This window comes from Schistocerca piceifrons, chromosome 7, assembly GCF_021461385.2.
Source record: "Schistocerca piceifrons isolate TAMUIC-IGC-003096 chromosome 7, iqSchPice1.1, whole genome shotgun sequence".
NCBI classification, from domain to species: Eukaryota; Metazoa; Arthropoda; class Insecta; order Orthoptera; family Acrididae; genus Schistocerca; species Schistocerca piceifrons.
Window position 1 is genome coordinate 369,408,963 of NC_060144.1, and position 23,936 is coordinate 369,432,898.

General features: G+C 46.2%; 1 protein-coding gene across 1 annotated transcript in view; it reads right to left on the reverse strand.

Moving 5' to 3' along the window:
• LOC124805711 (translation initiation factor IF-2-like) overlaps nucleotides 1-23,936 on the reverse strand; it is a 164,074-nt gene that overhangs the window by 103,661 nt on the left and 36,477 nt on the right. The window contains exon 2 of the mRNA XM_047266281.1: nucleotides 12,643-12,885. Within this exon, the coding sequence (XP_047122237.1) occupies nucleotides 12,643-12,885 (243 nt within the window). The remainder of the gene's footprint in view (nucleotides 1-12,642; nucleotides 12,886-23,936) is intronic.

The following is a 23,936-nucleotide window of genomic DNA, read 5'->3' on the forward strand; positions in this document are numbered from 1 at the left end:
GTCCGACGGATGGCGCTGGACAGCAGAACGTCAGTGACTGCTACCGTGACGGGTGAGAGGTACGCCGATATGTTACAGAATTGCATCATCCCCAGCCTGGCTGATAAACACCTGCTGTAACGTAGGATGTTTATGCAGGATGGCGCTCCACCCCATATTGCTAGACGCCTGAAAGATCTCTTGCGCGCGTCGTTTGGTGATGATCGTGTGCTCAGCCGCCACTTTCATCATGCTTGGCCTCCCAGGTCTCTAGACCTCAGTCTGTGCGATTTTTGGCTTTGGGGTTACCTGAAGTCGCAAGTGTATCATGATCGACCGACGTCTCTAGGGATGCTGAAAGAAAACATCCGACGCCAATGCTTCACCATAACTCAGGACATGCTTTACAGTGCTGTTCACAACATTATTCCTCGACTACAGCTATTGTTGAGGAATGATGGTGGACATATTGAGCATTTCCTGTAAAGAGCATCATCTTTGCTTTGTCTTACTTTGTTATGCTAATTATTGCTATTCTCATCAGATGAAGCGCCATCTGTCAGACATTTTTTTGTACTTTTGTATTTTTTTGGTTCTAATAAAGCCTCATGCCATTCCAAGCATGTGTGTCAATTTATACTTCTCTATCTACATTATTCCGTGGTTTATTCAGTTTTCAAATTTACACTGACTTTTTGATCACCCGGTATTTAAATAAGCCTTGAATAATTAAAGCTTTCAGAAAATTACTAGCGAACTTAGTTTTTTATATTACTTGCCTTACATTTGGTATTATTACTAAAACAGCGAAAACATTAAGTGCAACAGCAGAAAACAAATATGTTGCCTGAAATCTTTGTGCGAAACTAAATCTATCCCAGAATTCCAGAAGGTTCTAAATTTGTTGCAGTGCCTCTGTAAAGTGTTTCTGTGAGTTTGACAGTCTTTGCACACTTACCTAACTGATCTTTTTTTTTTTTTTTTTTTTTTAATGACTGGTTTTGGGTTTGACTGTACAGACTATAAGAGCAATCGGCCAACATCCGTGTTACGTCACTGGAAATAACATCACGCTTGATGGATATTCTTGTAACCGATAAATCAGATCTGAAGTTTGTTAATATGGAGTTGAACCGGTCATTTTAAGCAAAATTGAAACAATCTAGAGGGGCAACAAAATCTGGTTTACGAAGAGTTGGATGCGGAAGACAATTAGGCCAATTTTTGAGAAGCTCCCTGGGGTTTGAGAATCAGTCTAATGCTGCGGGCAGCCCTGAAAGCGAGTTCGGAGAGAGACTATGCAGATGCACGTGGAACTCGGACAGGAAGTGACGAATTTAATCTCTTCATTACGTTGCTGCGAAGCTAATACCAGCAGGGCGTGTGTCATTTGTCATTACGTCATCTCTCAAGTTCGCCTAAATTAAACAACTCGTTACTAGCAGGGCACGTGGACTAATACACTCATTCCAGATGTACGGAAAGTGTTCTTTTGTACAAGGAACTGATGCAGCGTAACTCAACTGATGTGGCGCGCAGCTGGTCTTACATTCTGTGAAATTGTTTTCCAACCTGTAAAAGTGAAAGATTTTACCCTGTAAACAATGCCATACCGGTAATTCCTTTCTAGCTATTGCAGACGTTCATTGATAGTTTTTCATTGTCTCAAATATCCATGTTATTATATTTTGTTTCTAAGTTGGTTGTTTGGCTTTTGTTGAAAGCTATTTGAAATTAGTATCCATAATGATTTCCAGAAAATCTACGTCTGGAGTCGATTTACTTTTTGTTGCTACTGTGCAAATATTGCAGTTCATAGAGACGTTATGAGTAATTATTAAATGCATTGCATAGTGTTCTTAGTTTCTGTTCCATATGCCAATTACAACGGCTGTACGTAGCCTTCTGCTAAGAAGATTACAAAGAAAAATGGGGGAAATCAAGGTTCAGGTCAGTTTGCCTTCTATTGGATTTTTGAGGGTGATAGAACAAAGAAGGCTGCCAGTTTGCAGGGATGTGTACTTCTGTGATGTTGACTGAGAAATATTGTTTGAGAGAACTGACTGTGGTATCCTCCTGAAGCTCTCGAAAGACGTGGTTGTAGACTTGTAAGACGGAAGGGTGATAAGGAAACTGTACACAAGGCAAAAAATTGTTTATAAGAGCTGACGCCATTAGGTGACGGAACAAGCGATGTATTTCTAAAAATTTAATATTAGTTTTTTTGTAAAATGGTATGAGGTATTCTTGGATGTACCGTCTGCCATTCACTTGTAGTTTGTAGAGATATAGGTCTACATGTGCATCTAAAATCTCCGCTGAAACTTCTTCTGGAGGCGCCCGCATCCAGGACCAAATGTTGGCTCTGAACTACTGTAATTATGAAACTTCTTCGGTCTAAGTGTAGTGCGTAATTTTATTCTGACGGCCTTTGCTTATTTTGCTGTGCTCCTAGCTCTAAGTCATGTGTGGGGCAGCCCTCCATGTTACTCGTACTCTATTCTGCGCGAGCTTCTTCATCTCTGCAGAACTACTGTAGCCTGCATCAATATGAAGCTGATTACTCTAATCAGGCCGTGATGTCCCCCTACAATATCCTTCCCTTCTAGTCCCCCCCCCCATACACACACAAAGTGACGATTCCTTTACACGTCAGAATGCACCTAATCGGACGATCCATCCTTTCAGTCTAGTTGTGCTATAAATTCTTTTTCTTGCCAATTAGATTCACTACCGCCTTCTATGTACATTTTCAATAGCGGCCGGCCGAAGTGGCCGTGCGGTTAAAGGCGCTGCAGTCTGGAACCGCAAGACCGCTACGGTCGCAGGTTCGAATCCTGCCTCGGGCATGGATGTTGGTGATGTCCTTAGGTTAGTTAGGTTTAACTAGTTCTAAGTTCTAGGGGACTAATGACCTCAGCAGTTGAGTCCCATAGTGCTCAGAGCCATTTGAACCATTTTTCAATAGCCTCTGAATTGCTTCGATATTTTCCTCTAATCCGATTTGGCCCAGTGAAAGAGGGGTCAAAATAAACTAACACGTTTTTCGGCTTATCCGTAGATACCCTACCATTTCAGAGAAAACGACGGTCAAAATTTTTGAGGTACTGCACTTGCCTTTTACCATGTAAACAGCACGACCAAAGTGCTAGTACGGTAGCTAGTGTTGCGGCTCCGGATTTTTGCACCCCATGTGGAAAGCTGATTACTACTTTTATTTTTGTTATTCATTTATCTACCCAGGTCCGCTGAAGATTACCACATCAACGTTTTCCGATGCGCTTTTAAATAACGTTGTCCTTACTTGTCTACTAACTGTATCTCTGGTGAATCAAACAAAACAAAAAAAAGAAAAAAAACGAGAAAAAAAGGACACCGTCCGAACAGGCCTTCAAGGCCTGATTTATAATCAATTAAGAGATTTCTTTCCCGAGTGAGAGTCATACAAGTAAATGTCAGTGTGGCAAACTTGCCTTTGCGCAATCCTCGTGGTCTTCGAAATAACTATCTTTGAAATGTTTCTATGGCCGATATCATACAAGGGAATGCACCAAATCTTGCTAAAGAATAAAAATAAGAATAAAATGTAAGAATTAATATTAAAATTATTATATGAATGAAATACATATACACTGACAGAAAAATCTGGATACCGAAAAATAATTAATGTAGAGTAATTAAATTTCGGGAATGCATTTGTCTACGTAACATATTTAAATGATTTACATTTGCAAATGTGAAATGCTGGTACATTAGTAACCGGTGTAATCACCAGAATGTTGAAAGAAAGCATGGAAATGTGCATGCATTTTGTTGTTCCTTGTCTGTTGCACTTGAGCAGTCAATACATGGGTGGTTAATGCTGGTTGTTAATGACGCTGCAACTGTCGTCCGATGATGTCCCCGCATGTGTTCGATTAGATACTGATCTAGTGACCGAGTAGACGAAGGCAACATGTCGACACTCGGTAGAGCATGTTCCGTTACAACAGCGGAATGTGGGCGAGCGTTATCGTGTTGGAAAGAAAATCCTGGAATGCTGTTCATGAATGGCGGCAGAGGAGTTCGGATCACCAGACTGACGTACAAATTTGCAATCAGGATGCATGGATGATCAACAGTTCGCTCCTGATTCCATACGAAATCGCACCTCAGATCACGGCTCCAGTTGTAGATCCAGTGTGTCTAGCACGCAGACAGGGCGGCTGCAGGCCCTAAACTTGCATCTTCTAACCAACACACGGCCCTCACTGGCACTGAGTCAGACCTAGCTTTCATCAGAAAACCCAACAGACCTCTGCGCCGCCCTCTCGCTTGGCGTCACTGAGGTCGCAAATGGGGATGGTTTAGGATTAGTAGGCTGAACGCTACAGGCCATCTGGCTCAGAGCTGTGCCTGAAGTAACCGATTTGTAACAGTTCGTTGTATCACTATGCTGCCAACTACTACTCAAACTGCTACTACAGATGCAGTACGATATGCCAGAGCCCCGCGCCGAACACGGTGGCCATCCGGACCCCGTTCTTCCTGTGACGATACATTCTTGTGACAACCGCTGCCAGCAATCATACATAGTGGCTACATTCCTCCCAAGTTTTTCTGCAGTACCGCTAAAGAAAGATCCAGCCTCTCGTAATTCCATTACAAGCTCAGTGAGGTGTTGATAATGACGTCTTCGTCGACATAAAGGCATTATTGACTAACATCAATTCACAATGTCCAATACAAAAAGGTAAAGTCACGATCGCTGCAGCGAGTATTTAAAGCACACTTGATTTGTATCCTTCTAGTGGCACTGGCACGGCCACTCTTACGCGACTGGCGCGAAATCTGAATAGATATCACCTCCCGGATGTAGAAACACGCTTACCAACTTCCATTAACGTCGCACATCTTTTTGCTGATGTTGAGATTTTTTTTCTGTCGGTGTATATTGTACGAGGGTAATCCCGAAAGTAAAGTCTCCTATTTTTTTTAGAAGTACATAGACCTGTTTACTTCTACAATGGTTTACATCAGGTTACACCTTGAACATTTAGCTATTTTTCGACATAATCACCATTTATGTCGATGCATTTTTGGAGACGCTATGGCAGTTTTTGCATGCCCATGTCATACCAGCTCACCCTCATGCTCTTCAGAAAGTTATGATCCTCTTCTTTCACCTCGTCGTCGGAGCTGAATCGCTTTCCGGCCAAATGTTCTTTTAACCTAGGGAACAGGTGATAGTCACTGGGTGCCAAGTCAGGACTATAGGGTGGGTGGGTGATCGTGTTCCACTGAGACAGTTGCAGGAGAGCAACGTTTTGCCGAGCGATGTGTGGGCCAGCTTTGTCATGGAGAATATGTACGCTTTTGCTCAACATTCCTCTTCTCCGGTTTTGAATTGCTTCTTCAGAGTCTCACAGTGCCTGTCAGCGTTAATTGTGATCCCAGCGATTCAGCTCCGAAGACGAGGTGAAAGAAGAGGTTTATAACTTTCTGAACAGCATGGCGGCTAGCTGTTATGACATGGGCATACAAAAACTGACAGCGTCTACAAAAATGCATCGACAGAAATGGTGATTATGTCGAAAAATAGCTAAAATGTTCAAGCTGTAAACTAATATAAACCATTGTAGAAGCCGGCCGGAGTGGCCAAGCAGTTCTAGGCGCTACAGTCTGGAACCGCGCGACCGCTACGGTCGCAGGTTTGAATCCTGCCTCGGACATGGATGTGTGTGATGTTCTTAGGTTAGTTAGGTTTAAGTAGTTCTAAGTTCTAGGGGACTGATGATCTCAGAAGTTAAGTCCCATAGTGCTCTGAGCCATTTGAACCACTGTAGAAATAAACAGGTCTATGTTCTTTTAAAAAAATAGGGGACCTTACGTTTGGGATTACCCTCGTATAATAGATGTACAATATTGTAAAACCCAGTTGTAATTTTGCCATTAATATAACGCCCCTAATTTGATAAGAATCATTTGGGTAGTAAGCTTCTACTGACATGCGGACATAAATGAAAAATAAAGTAAATACAATAATGGGTTTCGAACCCTGTACCAGAATTTCCGATGAGATTACCGAGTACGAAACGGCATCTAAATTACGTTGAAAACTGTGACTGTAGTTTTCTCAGAGACAGTCGTCTATCTTTGGAGGGACCGATGACCTCGCTGTTTCGTTCCCTCCCCCGAATGAACTAACCATCCTCTCTACGGATAAGCCGAGACACGCATTTGCTTATACCAACTCGTCTTCCACAGAGCGAAGTTTCTGTGAAATCGGGTGATGAAAAATGGTTCAGATGGCTCTAAGCACTATGGGACTTAACATCTGAGGTCATCAGTCCCCGAGAATTAAAACTACGTAAACCTAACTAACCTAGGAACACCACACACATGCATACCCGAGGCAGGATTCGAGGTGTGTGTGTATGTGGTTTGAGGTTTTCGGGCGCTAAACAGCGTGGTCATCAGCGCCCAAACGCATAGAAACAGGAACACATGCGGTGAAGGGACGAAGACGGACAGCGAACAAGGAGAACGGCTAAAAGACACAGGCCTGACGCAGTTCCAAATCCTCTTATGCAGAGGCAAAACAAGAGGAAAAGAAACGCACTTCAAAAGGAAAGGAAACACAAGGAAAAGAGAACAGAAATCGAAGTGAAACAAGTATGTAATCGTTCAAATGGTTCAAATGGCTCTGAGCACTATGGGACTCAACTACCGTGGTCATCAGTCCCCTAGAACTTAGAACTACTTCAACCTAACTAACCTAAGGACATCACACACACCCATGCCCGAGGCAGGATTCGAACCTGCAACCGTAGCAGCAGCGCGGCTCCGGACTGGGGCGCCTAGAACCGCACGGCCATCGCGGCCGGCTATGTAATCGTGACTGGCGGACCTCTTACCTAAAACCTGGGTGAGCCAGTCACCCAACAGCACATTAAAATCCTCTCCCTAAAATCCGAGGCAACAAATTGGACAGGACACAAAACCGTAAGACCTTAACCACAGTCGTTGCGTTGTCTTGCAAAATAGAGGGCGAATCAGGTGACAAGGAAAGCACCGCCCTCTGGTCAGAGAATAAAGGACAGTCAAGTAAAATGTGGCGGACAGTAATCTGGACGCCACAAGCACTGCAGATTGGGGGGTCCTCCCGCCGGAGTAAAAAACCATGCGTTAAGGGACTGTGCCCGATGCGGAGGCGAGTGAGGAGAACCTCATCCCGCCTGCACGACTGGTAGGACGTACGCCATGGCCGCGTGGTGGCCTTGACCAAACGCAGCTTATTTTCACCGACTGCCAGCCACTCCTCTTCCCACTGACGCATAACACGAAAACGCAAAAGGGAGGTAACAGCATGGAGGGGGACGGCACCTTCAACAACGTGAGGGAGGGAACATGCATCTTTGGCAGCCACATCCGCCAGTTCGTTTCCCCTAATACCCACGTGCCCCGAAACCTCCTTCCCTTGCCGTTGCGGGTGGAGTAGGGCATCATGGATGTTCTGGACGATCGTATCCGCTGGGTACAAGTGTTGCATGGTCTGAAGGGCACTCAGGGAGTCAGAACAGATGAGAAACTTAAGACTGGGAACACATCTCATCTGCTCCAATGCCCGCAAGGTCGCAAACAATTCGGCATCAAAGATGGTAAACGCCGCAGGAAGCCGTAACTTGACGACTCGATCAGGGAAAACAACAGCACAACCAACAGAGTCCCCCTGTTTAGAGCCATCCGTAAATACTGGTACATGGTCGGGATGCTGGTTTAAAATATCGTAAAATAAGGAGGTAAAAACAAACGCAGGAGTGCTGCTCCTCCGGTACTCTGAAAAGTCTAAAAGGACGCTGGGCCTCTGGAGCAACCAGGGAGGCAGGCGGGTAAAACCCTGGAGTTGGGGTGCCACACGCTCCACACCAAGGGACTCAAGCAAATGCTTGGCACGAATCCCAAATGGTCTCGTTGCCCTTGGACGACTGGAAAAGAGACGTTCCATAGGCGGTCGGGCAACAGTAGGGTACGCAGGGAAGGTAGGACAGGCAAGGAATTGACACACCCGTCGCACCATAAGGAGTTTCAGCCGGATGGCGAGCGGCGGTTCCCCTGCCTCAGCACACGGGATGGGGATGGGACTGGTACGGAAGGCACCAGTGGCGAGCCTGATACCCTCATGGTGTACTGCGTCAAGAATCTTCAGATACGAAGGCCTCGCTGAGCCATACACGGTGCATCCATAGTCAAGAGGCGACCGGACGAAAGCCCTATAAAACTGCAGCAGACGCGCCCGATCTGCTCCCCAGGACCGATGGCTCAGACACTTCAAAATATTCAGCGCCTTCAGGGCCCGTACCTTGAGGTCTTTAAGGTGCGGCAACCACGACAACTTGGAATCAAAAGTGAGGCCCAGGAACCTCACACTGTCTCTAAAAGGAAGAATGGTGTCCCTCAGACGCAATTCAGGGGAGGTAAAAGCACGTCGAGAACGATTAAAATGAACACACACACATTTGTTTGCAGAAAAGGTAAAACCCGTCTTCGCAGTCCATGCCTCTAAACCCTTTATCGTAAGCTGCAGCTGCCGACTAGCAGTGACAAGACTGGAGGAAGAACAGAAAACAGCAAAATCGTCCACAAACAAGGAGCACTGGGAAGGACTCCAAATAGTGGACGTGATACTGTTAATGGCTATGGCAAAGAGGGTGACACTTAAAACGCTTCCCTGAGGAACACAATTCTCCTGCACGTACAAATCAGATAGCACATTACCAACCCGATATCGAAAGAGGCGGCGGGAAAGAAAGGACCGAATGAAGATGGGGAGATGGCCACGAAAGCCCCACTGATGGAGTTGATTGAGGATAAGGCGGCACCAAGTAGTGTCATACGCCTTATTAATGTCAAAGAATACACCTAGATCATGCTGGTTACGTAGGAAGGCCTGCTGGATGGCCGCCTCAAGCAGGGTCAAGTTGTCTATAGTTGAACGACATCTCCGAAAGCCACACTGAGAGTGGCTAAGGAGCTGCCTGGTCTCGAGTAGCCAAACCAGGCGGCGGTTGACCATGCGTTCCAATGTCTTCCCGGCACAGCTCGTCAAAGCAATAGTCCGATAACTACTGGGATGCATTCGGTCCTTCCCCGGTTTGAGGAGGGGAATCAAAATCGCCTCTCCCCACGAGTCAGGGAACGTGCCGGATGACCATATCATATTAAAACAATTCAGGAGAACTTCCTTGGATGGCAGCAACAAGTGCTGCAGCATGCTGTACAGGATTTGATCATCACCTGGCGTAGTATCATGAGCCACAGACAGCGCCGAATCCAGTTCCCACATTGTGAAGGGGCAGTTGTAGGGTTAAGAATTTGGAGACCGGAAGTCCAAGTGATCCCTCTCGATGGCAATGCGGTAGCGGCAGAAATCTGGATCACAGTTAATAGTGGCAGTAGATTCGGCAAAATACATGGCCAGTGTCTCGGCGCCGTGAATAGACAACCCTGATGCAGCAATGCCGTGACAGGTAGTTGGCTGCGTTTCCCGGAAATCCTCCTGATGGCTTCCCATACTTTCGTAGAACTAGTGGAGCGGGAGATGGAGTTCAAGAACGATTGCCATGACCGTCGTTTGCTCTCTTTAATCACTCGCCGCGCCTTGGCCCTTGCCACCCGAAGGGCCGCAAGACTGTCAGCTGAGAGACGGCACTTGAAGCGGCGCAGAGCTGCACGGCGGGCTCGGATGGCTGAGCGGCACTCAATGGTCCACCAAGGGACAGGACGCCTCTTGGGATGACTTAAGGACAGTGGGGTCGACAATTCAGCAGCATGGGAGATCACGGCTGTAACATGGTCGACCCATTCGTGGACGCTGGCACAGTGTTCCAAAACAGCTAAATGGCTGAAAAGTGTCCAGTAAGCTCTGAAGAGGTGCCACCTGGGCGGCACTGGTAATGCCACAGTCTCATCCAGGAGGCGAATCCAAAGGGGGAAGTGATCACTAGAATGGAGGTCAGCGGCAACCTCCCACAGAGCAGAATCCGCGAGTGCTGGAGAGCAAAAAGAAAGGTCAATAACTGACGACGACCCAGAAGCAGTACAGAAATGAGAGGGAGCACCAGAGTTGAGGATGCACAGTTCTTCAGACGCCATGAGGCTTTCCAGAATGCGACCCCTGGGGCAAGTAGTCGTAGAGCCCCATAAGACATTATGAGCATTGAAGTCCCCCAGAAGGAGAAATGGGCGGGGGAGTTGGCTAATAAGGTCTGTGAGAGCCTCAGAGTCTATTGCATCCTGAGGCGGTAAGTAAACGGAACAGATTGCGAGCCTCCGCCCCACAAGAAGGTCAACTGCAACTGCTTGCAAGTCCGTAACGAGAGGGAGCTCAGATGAGTGGTGCATGTCACGGACAAAAACCGCAACACCACCCTTTGCCCTTTCCCCCATCAGATCATCTTTTCGATACACGGTATAGCCCTGTAAAGAAGGAGCATCAGTGGCCCGAAAATGTGTCTCTTGGAGACATAAGCACAAGGGGCGCTCTCGTACAAGGAGTTGTAATTCGGCCACATGCTTCCTGAACCCATTCAGGTTCCACTGTAATATGGGAGCCAGTGATCAGGGTGGCTGAATTTTCACCCTGCCTCTGTGCTTTGGAGGAGAGCCCGTACTGGCCGGAGATTTATTCCTGGGGCGAGAATATCGCCCCCGGTCGACATCAATGTCCATCAGCTCCGATGGCGACCCAAGGGAGATGTCAGACAGTACGATGGCATCGTCATCGGACTGACCCTGACTAGTCTCCTCAGGTGGCAAAACCTTCACTTTCGGCGTCTTCGTCTTGGGGGCTTAGAATGCAGAACCTTGTCAACAGTTGGAGATTTACTCGCCTGGGCAGAAGGCGCCATATGGGGAGGAACAGGAAGTACCCCAATGTCAGCAACCACGGCCTTGTCCGACGTTGTGGGGAGAGCTGCAGGTTGCAAAACAACCGCAGCAGCACAAGTGCACTGGCAAACGCAGGTATTAGTGCTGACACTAGCAACATCCGTTTGTGTAGCAACAGTGGCCAACTGTACCGGTTTCTGCAGAGTAGAAGCGAAAGATGTTCTAAACACAGGAAGCTGCATGGCCTTAAAGAGCTTCTTGGCCTCACCATAGGGGATGCGCTTAGATGTTTTGATCTCCTGTATCTTCCGTTCCTCGAGATAGATGGGGCAGACCCGGCTCCAGACAGGGTGACTCCCAGAGCAATTCACGCACTTCACAGGCGATGAACAATCGGCTCCTTCATGGGCAGGCTGACCACATTTACCACAAGTGGCTATCCCATTGCACCCCAACGTAGTATGCCCAAAGAGCTGACTTTTAAAACAGCGCGTTGGGTTGGGGAAATATGGCCGTACTGGCAAACGTAAGAAACCCGCATTAACATGCTCTGGGAGTCTCGGGCAATTGAACGTGAGAATAAACGAGTCGGATTTGACTAGGTCCCCTTCGACACGTTTCATAATATGCTGCACGTCGACAATACCTTCGTCAGCCCACTCAGATTTCAACTCGTCCTTGGGGATACCCACCAAGTCCCTACATGTCACAACACCCTTACTATAGTTCAAAGTGGAATGGAGCTCGGTCTCGATAGCGTACTCTCCGAGATAGGTTGCTTTCCGAAGAGAAGTGACTTGACGGGAACTAGAAGTTTCAACTAACAGAGTCCCATTGCGCAGTCGCTTCACAGATTTCATTGTTCCTGCAATTCCCTCAAGATCCTTGTGGATGTAAAAGGGAGAAATTCTCTCAAAGCTACCTTCCTTCCGTTTGACAATCAAGAACACATTCTGGTTATCAGCATGTGCTCGGTTACGACAGTCTGATAAAGCTCTAGTAACACCAGGCGCTGGAGGACTCGCAGCACGAAGTAGCTTTTTCGATGGGGTGTGTTTTCCTACCAGTGGCCCACCCAATCCACTGGTAGGGGGAAACGTAGAGGTCGAAGGGTCCATTGTGGTCCCACGAGCAGCTAGGGAACTACGCTCAGACAGAGCCCCGCGTGCCTGAGTAAGCCTTATACAACTGGGGTGGGGCACGTGCCCCAGAGGTTGCCCGCTTGCGACTGTTCCACCCCAACAGCCATGCATCTTATAGGCGTGCAGCACACCGTAAGATTGAGGGGTTTTTATAGAGGTTTACCTTCTTCGCAATCCAGGCGGTCAAGCCAAGATTACCATTCCCCACAGCACACAACATTCCACCGCCGCGCCATGCGGTGATCGCTGAAGCATGTCCGGGGGTTACGGTGACAGGAGACTGGCGGCGCTGACCAGTCCCCAGCTCAGGACCCCGGGGTCGCCAAGCCTGTACTCAGCAAATGAATGCTGAGCCCCTAGGGGGGGGGGGGGGCAGGATTCGAACCTGCGACCGTTGCAGCAGCGCGGTTCCGGACTGAAGCGCCTAGAACCGCTCGGCCACAGCGGCCGCCCTCGGGTGATGTCACTTTTCGGGTCCCCATCGTGTTGTGTCCTCCTACAGCCACTCTAACTCGACACTTTCGTCTACATTACGGCGTCATAAGCAAATAGTCACAGGTCGCTGCACCTCCTATCCGTCAGTCCGCTGGTTTACGTAGCGAACAGTACCTGTAAGCGACCACAAAATACGCGCTGGCCGACATAAGTGTACGTGGTACGGCGCTCCGCAGTGCGGTTTCCGTGTCGTGCGCGGTTCATTAAGCAGTGGCGACCTCTGCTGGTTGCGGGTCGTGGGAGCGTCCGGTGGTATTTGCATGCTGCGCGGCGTGATCGGCGCGCCGGACGGCAGGGTAGGGAAGGCACCTGCGCCGCGCGCCAGCTGCGTCGCCCCGGCCTCGCCTCTCTCCATTGTTGTCTGTTCTCCGGCGCCGCGGTGCGAATCGGCGCGGCGCGCCTGCGCAACCCGTCCGCCGTTGTGAGGGATACGCGCTCACCGCCTCCTCCACACACCGCTGCCTCCGGCTCGCGCTCCTCCCTATACTCGCTTTTACCGGAGAAACTTCCGTGTCTCGATCGACTACCCGTGGCACGTGAGTGCACTGCAGCGACGCTGACGTGTTATTCCTGTACTAAGTGTCGCCTGCTGCAAGTGATCGTTTCTTTTAAACATCGTCACCAAACTGCATGTGCTATGAGAGATGACTGCTCCACAGTATGTCAACTGAACGGTAAAAGTGAGGTGACGAGGGCCTTTCTTTTTCTGTGAAATAAATCGAGATATACAGGGTGTTACAAAAAGGTACTGCCAAACTTTCAGGAAACATTCCTCACACACAAATAAAGAAAATATGTTATGTGGACATGTGTCCGGAAACGCTTAATTTCCACGTTAGAGCTCATTTTAGTTTCGTCAGTATGTACTGTACTTCCTCGATTCACCGCCATGATTTCATACGGGATACCCTACCTGTGCTGCTAGAACATGTGTCTTTACAAGTACGACACAACATGTGGTTCATGCACGATGGAGCTCCTGCACATTTCAGTCGAAGTGTTCGTACGCTTCTCAACAACAGATTCTGTGAGCGATGGATTGGTAGAGGCGGACCAATTCCATGGTCTCCACGCTCTCCTGACCTCAACCCTCTTGACTTTCATTTATGGAGGCATTTGAAAGCTCTTGTCTACGCAACCCCGGTACCAAATGTAGAGACTCTTCGCGCTCGTATTGTGGACGGCTGTGATACAATACGCCATTCTCCAGGGCTGCATCAGCGCATCAGGGATTCCATGCGACGGAGGGTGGATGCATGTATCCTCGCTAACGGAGGACATTTTGAACATTTCCTGTAACAATGTGTTTGAAGTCACGTTGGTACGTTCTGTTGCTGTGTGTTTCCATTCCATGATTAATGTGATTTGAAGAGAAGTAATAAAATGAGCGTTTCCGGACACATGTCCACATAGCATATTTTCTTTCTTTGTGTGTGAGGAATGGTTGCTGAAAGTTCGGCCGTACCTTTTTGTAACACCCTATATACTGAAGAGTTCAATATCGTGTAGTACCCCCGCGAGCACACAGAAGTGCCGCCGTACGATGTGGCATGGCTTCGACTATTGTCTGAAGTAGTGCTGGAGGGAAATGACGCCACGAATCCTACAGGGCTGTCCATAAATCCGTAAGGGTACGATAGGGTGGAGATCTCTTCTGAACAGCATGTTGCAAGGCATCCCAGATATGTGCAACAATGTTGATTTATGGGGAGTCTGGTGGTTAGCGGTAGTGTTTAAACTCAGAAGAGTGTTCCTGGAGCCACTCTGTAGCAATTCTGAACGTGTGGGGTGTCGCATTGTCCTGCTAGAATTGTTCAAGTCCGTCGGAATGCACAATGGACATGAATGGATGCAGGTGATCCTCCAGGATGCTTATGCACGTGTCACCTGTCAGAATCGTATCTAGATGTACCATGGTTTATCACTCCAACTGTACACGCCCCATACCATTACAGAGCCTCCACCAGCTTGAACAGTCCCCTGCTCACACTCAGGGTCCATGGATTCATGAGGTTGTCTCCATCCGCTCGGTACAATTAGAAACGAGACTCCTCCGTCCAGGCAACATGTTTCCAGTCATCAACAGTTGGCGTTGACGGGTGTAGGCGAGGCGTTAAGTTTTGTCTTGTGCAGTATCAAGTGTACACGAGTGGGCAGTCGGCACCGAAAGCCCCTATCGATGATGTTTCCGTGAATGGCTCGCACGCTGACACTTGTTGATGACCCAACATTAAAATGTGCAGCAATTTTTTAAGGTTTGCACTTCTGTCACGTTGAATCATTCTTTTCAGTCCTCGTTGGTCTCATTCCTGCAGGACCTTTTTCCGGCCCCAGCGATGTCGGAGATTTGATGTTTTACCGGTTTCCTGATATTCACGGTACACTCATGATATGGTCGTACGGGAAAATCCCCACTTATCGCTATTTCGGAGCGGTTCGTCATCTGAACAGCAAAAGTGAGGTGATGAGGGCCTTCCCATTTCTGTGAAATAAATCGAGATATAAACTGAAGAGCCAAAGTAACTGATACTTTTGCTTAATATCGTGCATGGTCCCCGCGAGCACGCAGAAGTGCCGCAGCAGGATGTGGCATGGACTCGACTGTTGTCTGAAGTAGTGCTGGAGGGAACTGACACCATGAATCCTGCAATGCTGTCCATAAATTCGTAAAAGTACGAGGGAGTGAAGATCTTTTCTGAACAGCAAGTTGCAAGGTACCCCAGATATGCTCAATAATGATATACAGGACTTAAGATCCCGTCTGAGGCCTGCGATCATTTTTGTGTTAATAATTGGCAACCAATGTTGTACAATCGCAATAAAGTCATGAGATGTTGAATTGACTCTTTTATTAGAACATGTTACGCGTTTCGGGATTACACCCATTCTTCAGACATTACAAACATAAAGTCATTCCTAGCCAATCAACGGGTACAGCCTTGACAATTCAAAGAAAGGGTCCAATAACATATGACTATAACGACACAAGCGGTCTTGAAGCAAAGCGTATTTCTTCAAGACTGATTGTGTCGCAGTTATAGTCATATGTTATTGGACACTTTTTTTGAGTTGTCGTGGCTGTGCGCCTGGTTGGTTAGGAAGGAATTGAAGTTTGTAATGTCTGAAGATGGGTGTAATCCCGAAACGCATAACATGTTCTAACAAAAGAGTCAATTGAATATCTCATGACTTTATGGCGATTGTACAGCGTAGGTTACCAATTTTACTAATGGCCATTAAAATTGCTACACCAAGAAGAAATGCAGATGATAAACGGGTATTCATTGGACAAATATATTACACTAGAACTGACATGTCATCATATTTTCACGCAATTTGGGTGCATAGATCCTGAGAAATCAGTGCCCAGAACAACCACCTCTGGCCGTAATAACGGCCTTGATACGCCTGGGCATTGAGTGAAACAGAGCTTGGATGGCATGTACAGGTACAGCTGCCCATGCAGCTTCAGCACGATACCACAGTTCATCAAGAGTAGTGACTGGCGTATTGCGACGAGCCAGTTGCTCTGCCACCATTGACCAGACGTTTTCAATTCGTGAGAGATCTGGAGAATGTGCTGGCCAGGGCAGCAGTCGAACATATTCTGCATCCAGAAAGGCCCGTACAGGACCTACAACATACGGTCGTGCATTATTCTGATGAAATGTAGGGTTTCGCAGGGATCGAATGAAGGGTAGAGCCACGGGTCGTGACACATCTGAAATGTAACGTCCACTGTCCAAAGTGCCGTCAATGCGAACAAGAGGTGACAGAGACGTGTAACCAATGGCACCCCATACCATCACGCCGGGTGATACGCCAATATGGCGATGACAAATACACGCGTCCAATGTGCGTTCACCGCGATGTCGCCATAAACATAACCTGGATTCATCCGAAAAAATGACGTTTGCCATTCGTGCACCCAGGTTCGTCGTTGAGTACACCATCGCAGGCACTCCTGTCTGTGATGCAGCCATGGTCTCCGAGCTGATAGTTCACGCTGCTGCAAATGTCGTCGAACTGTTCGTGCAGATGGTTGTTGTCTTGCAAACGTCCCCATCTGTTGACTCAGGGATCGAGACGTGGCTGCACGATCCGTTACAGCCATGCGGATAAGATGCCTGTCATCTCGACTGCTAGTGATACGAGGCCGTTACGATCCAGCACGGCGTTCCATATTACCCTCCTGAACCCACCGATTCTATATTCTGCTAACAGTCATTGGATCTCGTCCAACGCGAACAGCGATGTCGCGATACGATCAACCGCAATCGCGATAGGCTACAATCCGACTTTTATCAAAGTCGGACACGTGATGGTACGCATTTCTCCTCCTTACACGAGGCATCACAACAACGTTTCACCAGGCAACGGCGGTCAACTGCTGTTTGTGTATGAGAAACCGGTTGGAAACTTTCCTCATGTCAGCACGTTGTAGGTGTCGCCACCGGCGCCAACCTTATGTTAATGCTCTGAAAAGCTAATCATTTGCATATCGCAGCATCTTCTTCCTGTCGGTTAAATTTCGCGTCTGTAGTACGTCATCTTCGTGGTGTAACAATTTTAATGGCCAGTAGTGTATTAATGCTTACTAATGTTCGTGTTCGGGGGGTTTGGTGGCCAGTGGGAGTGTTTAAACCCAGAAGAGTGTTCCTGGGACCACTTTGTAGCAATTCTAGACTTGTGGGTTGTCTCATTGTCCTGCTGGAATTGCCCAAGTCGTCAGAAAGCACAATGGGCATGAAGGGATATAGGTGATCAGACGGGATGATTAGGTATGTGTCGCCTGTTAGACTCATATCTAGATGTATCAGGGGTCCCGTATCACTCCAACTACACACGCCCCACACCATTACAGAGCATCCACCAGTTTGAAGTCCCCTGCTGACATGCAGGGTCCATGGATTTTCTCCATAACCGTACACGCACATCCTATAGATAAAATTTGAAACGAGACTCGTCCGACCGGCAAACATGTTCCGAGTCGTCAACAGTCCAGTGTCGGAGTTGACGGGCCCAGGCGAGGTGTAAAGCTTTTAGTCGTGCAGTCGTCGAGGGGACACGAGTGGGTCTTCGGCTGCGAAAACCCATATCAATGATGTTTCGTTGAAAGGTTTGCACGCCGACACATGTTGATGGCCCAACATCAAAATCTGCGGCAATTTGCGGAAGGGAGGCACTTCTGTCACGCTGAACGATTCTCTTTAGTCGTCGTTGGTCCTGTTCTTACGGAATCTTTTTCCAGCCGCCGCGATACCGGAGATTTGATATTTTACCGGATTCCTGATATGCACGGTACACTCGTGAAATGGTCGTACGGGAAAATCCCCATTTCATCGCTACCTCGGAAATGGCGTCACATAGCTCGTGCGCCGACTATAGCACCACTTTTAGACTCACTTAAATCATCGTACCCTGCCATTGCAGCAGCAGTAACCGATCTAACAACTACTCCAGACACTTGTGGTCTTAGCGTTGCCGACCGCAGCGCCGTATTCTGCCTGTTTACATACCTCTGTACGAGGGGCGTTTGAAGAGTCCGTGCGAAGATAAAAACTACTTACGTGTTTAGGGTAAACCTTTTTTATGTTTCGACAAAGTCTCCTTTTAGGCTTATACATTTCGTCCAACGCTTTTCTAATTTGTTGATCCCTTTCGAATAATAGGAATTGTCCAACTTTGCAAAGTAGCTATTAGTTTCTGCAATCACCTCCTCGTTTGAATAAAATCTTTGTCGCACCAGTGATTTACTCAAAATGGGGAACAAATAGTAGTGCGAGGGAGCCAAGTCTGGAGAATATGGGGGATGTCAAACGAGTTGGAATCCTATTTCCATTAATTTTGCGACCACAACTGCTGAGGTGTGTGCTGGTGCATTATCGTGATGGAAAAGACATTTTTGCGGTCCAATCGCCGGCGTTTTTCTTGCATCTCGGTTTTCAGACGGTCCAATAACGATGAATAATATGCACCTGTAATAGTTTTACCCTTTTTCAGATAGTCGATTAGGATTACCCTTGCGAATCCCAAAAGACAGTCGCCATAACCTTTCCGGCCGAAAGCATGGTCTTCGCCTTTTTTGGTGCAGATTCTCCCTTGGTAACCTATTGTTTAGATTGTTGTTTGGTCTCAGGAGTATAGTAATGTATCCATGTTTCATTCACAGTGACGAAACGATGCTTAAAGTCCTACGGATTCTTCCTGAACAGCTGCAAACTATTCTTGCAACACTTCACACGATTCCGTTTTTGGTTCAGCGTGAGCCATCGCGGGACCCATCCTGCGGACAGCTTTCTCATGTCCAAATGTTTATGCAAAATATTATGTACCTGTTCATTCGAGATGTCCACAGCACTAGCAATCTCACGCACCTTAACTCTTCTGTCATCCATCACCATGTCATGGATTTTATCAATGATTTCTGGAGTCGTAACTTCCACAGGGCGTCCAGAACATTCAGCATCACTTGTGCCCGTATGGCCACTCCGAAAATCTTGAAACCAGTTATAAACTGTTCTAATAGAAGGTGCAGAGTCACCGTAACGTTTACCTAGCTTCTCTTTAGTCTCCTGAGGCGTTTTGCCTTTCATAAAGTAAAGTTTAATCACCACACGAAATTCTTTTTCGTCCATTTTTTGACCATCACTCGACTTCCTTGATTCACACGAATGCCAAACACAAAGAAATAGACCAACATGGCTGAAACTTGGTGTGCGTTCTTTCCAAAGACGCCACTAACTAAACATGACCTCGATACGCGCCGGTGGTGCCATCTCTCTGACTTTGCACGGACTTTTCGCATTTGAATACGAGTGCCTGTACCAGTTTATTTGGCGTTTCAGTGTTATCGTAGTCAAGGATGAAGAAATGATTATACACTGAGTTGACAAAAGTCGTGAGGTTCCTCCTAATATCGTGTCGGACTTCCTTTTGCCCGGCGTAGTGCAGCGTTGACTCTAGATCCATTATTATAAAATAAATAAACGCAGGAAGAATGGGTTGACTTCCAGTATTAGCAGACCACCCAATAGTTCCCTGTTCCTGCACAAGCGCTGTCTGCATACACTCTTGTTTTTGAAACTCTATGGTTAATCATTGATGTCACAGATCCTGTTGCGAGATGATTGGCAGTTGTTTTACAGGAGGGCATGTGACTGACACTCACTATTGTAGTCGTTCTTGGTCAGAAATGGTTCAAAAGGCTCTGAGCACTATGGGACTTAAATTCTGAGGTCATCAGTCCCCTAGAACTTAGAACTACTTAAACCTAACTAACCTAAGGACATCACACACATCCATGCCCAAGGCAGGATTTGAACGTGCGGCCGTAGCGGTCGCGTGGTTCCAGACTGTAGCGCCTAGAACCGCTCGGCCACTTCGGCCAGCTTGGTCAGAAAGTCTCTTAAAAAACCGGCTTAAACACACACGCGTAATGATCTATGTTGACAGTAGTGTTAAAGAAGGTCAGGCCCATTATCTGACCTCCAGAAAGCAGTATACTAAATTCAATTTTTTTTCATTAAGAGTAATTTAATGTTGAGCTGTGAATAAAATTTGCGAAACCCCTCATCTTTTAGTTACGTTAAACTGCGAGGTTTTACTGTTTGTTACACAGCGTGAGGCAAGGAGACACAGTACTACCAACTGTGCCGTGTGCAGCGGTACTGTATAGGTTGACATTATCAGACCTAAGTCACATGTTCGATTTGTTTATGCGGTCAGCCGCACACACTGAGAGATCGCGGGCCTGCAGTAGCGTGGATTCTGGAGGCGGTACATCCTGAACTTAAGGCAGTATCTTTAGTGTGTCTACGACAGTTTGACGCACGGAATGGACTCTAGTCAACAACCGCGTTTGCTTTTGAATGAAACAGTTACCGAGCTTTGCTGGGGCTATATCGTTTTTTTTTTTTTCTCGCAATTTTCTAGTTACCTCTCACAGAGTGTATCTGCATTGTTTTGACTGACTTGGCCGTATATTGTGTACCTCTGGTTCTATATAATGACAGACTTCGCATGAGTACACGTTGTTAATAGACAGTTGTCTGGTTATCTTGTACTTGTTCTATGAATCGGACAGCTCAGTCGGCTGGGGTGGCCGAGCGGTTCTAGGCGCTACAGTCTGGAACCGCGCGACCGCTACGGTCGCAGGTTCCAATCCTACCTCGGACTGGATGTGTGTGATGTCCTTAGATTAGTTAGGTTTATGTAGTTCTAAGTTCTAGGGGACTGATGACCTCAGAAGTTAAGTCCCATAGTGCTCAGAGCCATTTGGACAGATCACTGGGTTTTAATGATGTTCTGTAACAGAAGGCTTTTTTTGAGTGCACGTTGTTAATGCACAGTCGGATTGTTGAACTTGTAGATGGTACTGCTATAGAGTCAAGCAGTGTCAAGAAGCCATGGTTTCCTGTTGTCAATACTGAGTTGTTTCTGGGCAATCTGTGTTGTTTCCTTATATTTATATGAGCTGAAGTACATGTTATGACACAATGAGCGCTTGGGACACAGTGGACTATGACAGGGAAGTTACTGTTGTCTCTGTTGTTCTACCTAAATGCCGATTTAATAACAATCTATTTGAAAATTTGTAAAATGATTGCGTGTTTTTATAAAATACAATTTAATTTATAATTTTTTTGGATTCTGAAGTAAACTTGTGATCGTCACTAGTAAATTGAGTAAAAACTAGATGTACTTGTCAAGTGATTGTGTAAACTTTGGCTTAATTTCTTGTAGTACTAAATGGTGTTGAATTTTATTGTCAGAGTGTTAAATCATTTTACTATCCTTCTCTAATTTCAATTATTAAGATACATTTATTGTTCAACTAAAATTGCTCTTAGTATTTGACTCAAGCGTTGGTACATAAGTGTTCAAATGTTAACCTGAACTTAGTCAATCGATTCCACCTTCTATCCTGTCCACCCAAACCAGCACACTATACAAAATACTTTCACCTCAAACATATCCTACTGTTTTGATGAAAACAATAAGACGTGAGATGCTACAATTCGAATATATTAATCAGACGTTTCTGACAAATTAGGATAAATCGATGTTTACATTATACGGAATTTGTTAATCAGATGACGCAGGAAACTATGGACGGTAGCTAGTACTTCAAATTTCTGTCACCTTGATCACACCAAATCGAAAAGATGGTGCGCTGAAGAGCATATAACAACACCTTCAGAGAAGAATGTGACAAAACCTGTAAGCAAATTTATTTATCAGTATTAACATGGTTTTATATACAAACCATGCTATGACTTAACGTAGTCCGCATAGTTGCAATAACATCTAGATATGTTTTTATTGTTGTTCCTCATTGTCAAACATTTTCGTTAAACGGATGCTGCTAAGTAGCAGGACCAGTAGTAACAGCACTTAGTAGCTGGTGGGATAGACTAGAGAGATCCTGCGTCCCACCCTCTGCTGCGAAGTGCTAGAGGCCCACCGTTTTCGGAGCGGCCGTGTGTCAGTATCCAGCTGCCTCCTCTGTCACGTGCTAGGACAACGACAGCAGTTTGGAGTGGCGGATCGCTCTCTGCGTCCGCGGAGATAATTTTTATCTTTTCGTGAATACACAATTTTCTAAGTAGATTAAAGCAATGAATAGTTTCTTAACTGGGTTTCGCCACGTGTCTACTCCTACCGCCACGTTCCCATACTATCGCGGTAACCCTTAAATATTACTTTGGTGAAACTGTGAGCTCCACGTAGACACCGACGTTTTCATCTACATCATCCACATCTACATGATTACTCTGCAATTCACAATTAAGTGCAAAGCAGACGGATCATCGAACCACCTTAGAACTACTTCTCTACCGTTCCACTCCGGAACAGCGCGCGGAAAAAACAAAACATATACCTTTCCTGCTTTTTCCTATTTTATTATGATGACCATTTCTCCCTATGTAGGTGGGCACCAACAAAATATTTTCACACTCTGAGAAGGATGGTGGTGATTGAAATTCCTTGAGAACGTCGTGCCGCAGTGAAAAACACCTTTGTTTTTATGACTGCCACCCATATTCGTGTATCCTATCCTCGGCACTCTTTCCATTATTTCGCGATAGTACGAAACGAGTTGACCTTATTTCAACTTTTTGTATGTCCTCCGTCAGTCACATCTGATGTGGTTCCCACACCGGACAGCAATACTCCAGAAGAGGGCGCATAAGCGTTGTGTAAGAGGTACCTTTAGTAGGCCTGTTACATTTTCCTGTTCCGCCAATAAACCGCGCAGTATCATCTACACGATCGTTCCAATTTAAGTTATTCGTAACTGTAATCCCTAAGTATTTAGTTGAGCTTACAACCTTTAGATTTGTGTGATTTACGAGTAACTGATATTTATCAGATTCTCTTTAGTGCTCGTGGTGATGATTTCACACTTGTCATCATTTAGAGTCAATTGGCACTTATTGCACCATACAGATGTCTAAATTACTTTGTATTTTGTTTTGCTCATCTGATGACTTATATGAGAGTAAATGACAGCATTCTCTGCTAACAATCTAAGGGGGCTGCTCAGAATGTCTCCTAAACAGTCTATGTGGATCAGAAACAAACAGGACCTATAACATTTCCTTGGGGAACACCAGATATTACTTCTGTTTTACTCGATGACTTTCCGTCAGTTATTACGAACTGCGACCCTTCTGACGGGAAATCACGAATCCAGTCACACAACTGAGACGCTACTCTATAGGCATGCACTTTATGTAGAAGTCGATTGTGAAGAACTGTTTCAAAAGTCTTCTGGAAATCTAAAAAGTACTGTCGACAGTACGCATTACTTCGTGAGAATAAAGAGGTAGTTGTGTTTCACAAGAACAATATTTTCTTAGTCCTTGTTGGCTATTTGTCAATAAATCGTTTTCTTGGAGGTGATTCAAAATGTTCGAGCACAGTGTATGTTCCAAGATCCTACTGCAAATAAATGTTAGTGATTTGGATCTGTAATTGGCGGATTATTCATCTCTCCTTCCTTGGATATTGGTGTAACTTGTGCAACTTTACGGTATCTGCGTACGGATGTTTCCACGAGCGAGCGGTTGCATATTGTTTCTAAGTATTGAGCTATAGTATCAGCACCCTCTGAAAGGAACCTGACTGGTATACAATCTGGACCGGAAGCCTTGCCTTTTTTGTTTTAACTGCGTCGCTAGTTCTTCTACGTTACTTATGTTGTCATTTATTCTTGATTCGAATTCTGGAATATTTACATCGTCTTCTTTAATGATGGGATTTCAGGAACCTGTGTTTAGTAACTCTGCTTTAGTAACATTGTCATCAATAACATCATCATTGTTATCGAGCAGTGAAAGTGTTGATTGCTTCTTGACACTGGCAAGGCAAAAATAGCATAGTATGTTGCTAATTCGTGACGATTTGGACACGCTCTTGTTAGACATTCTTTGGTTTATTAAAAGA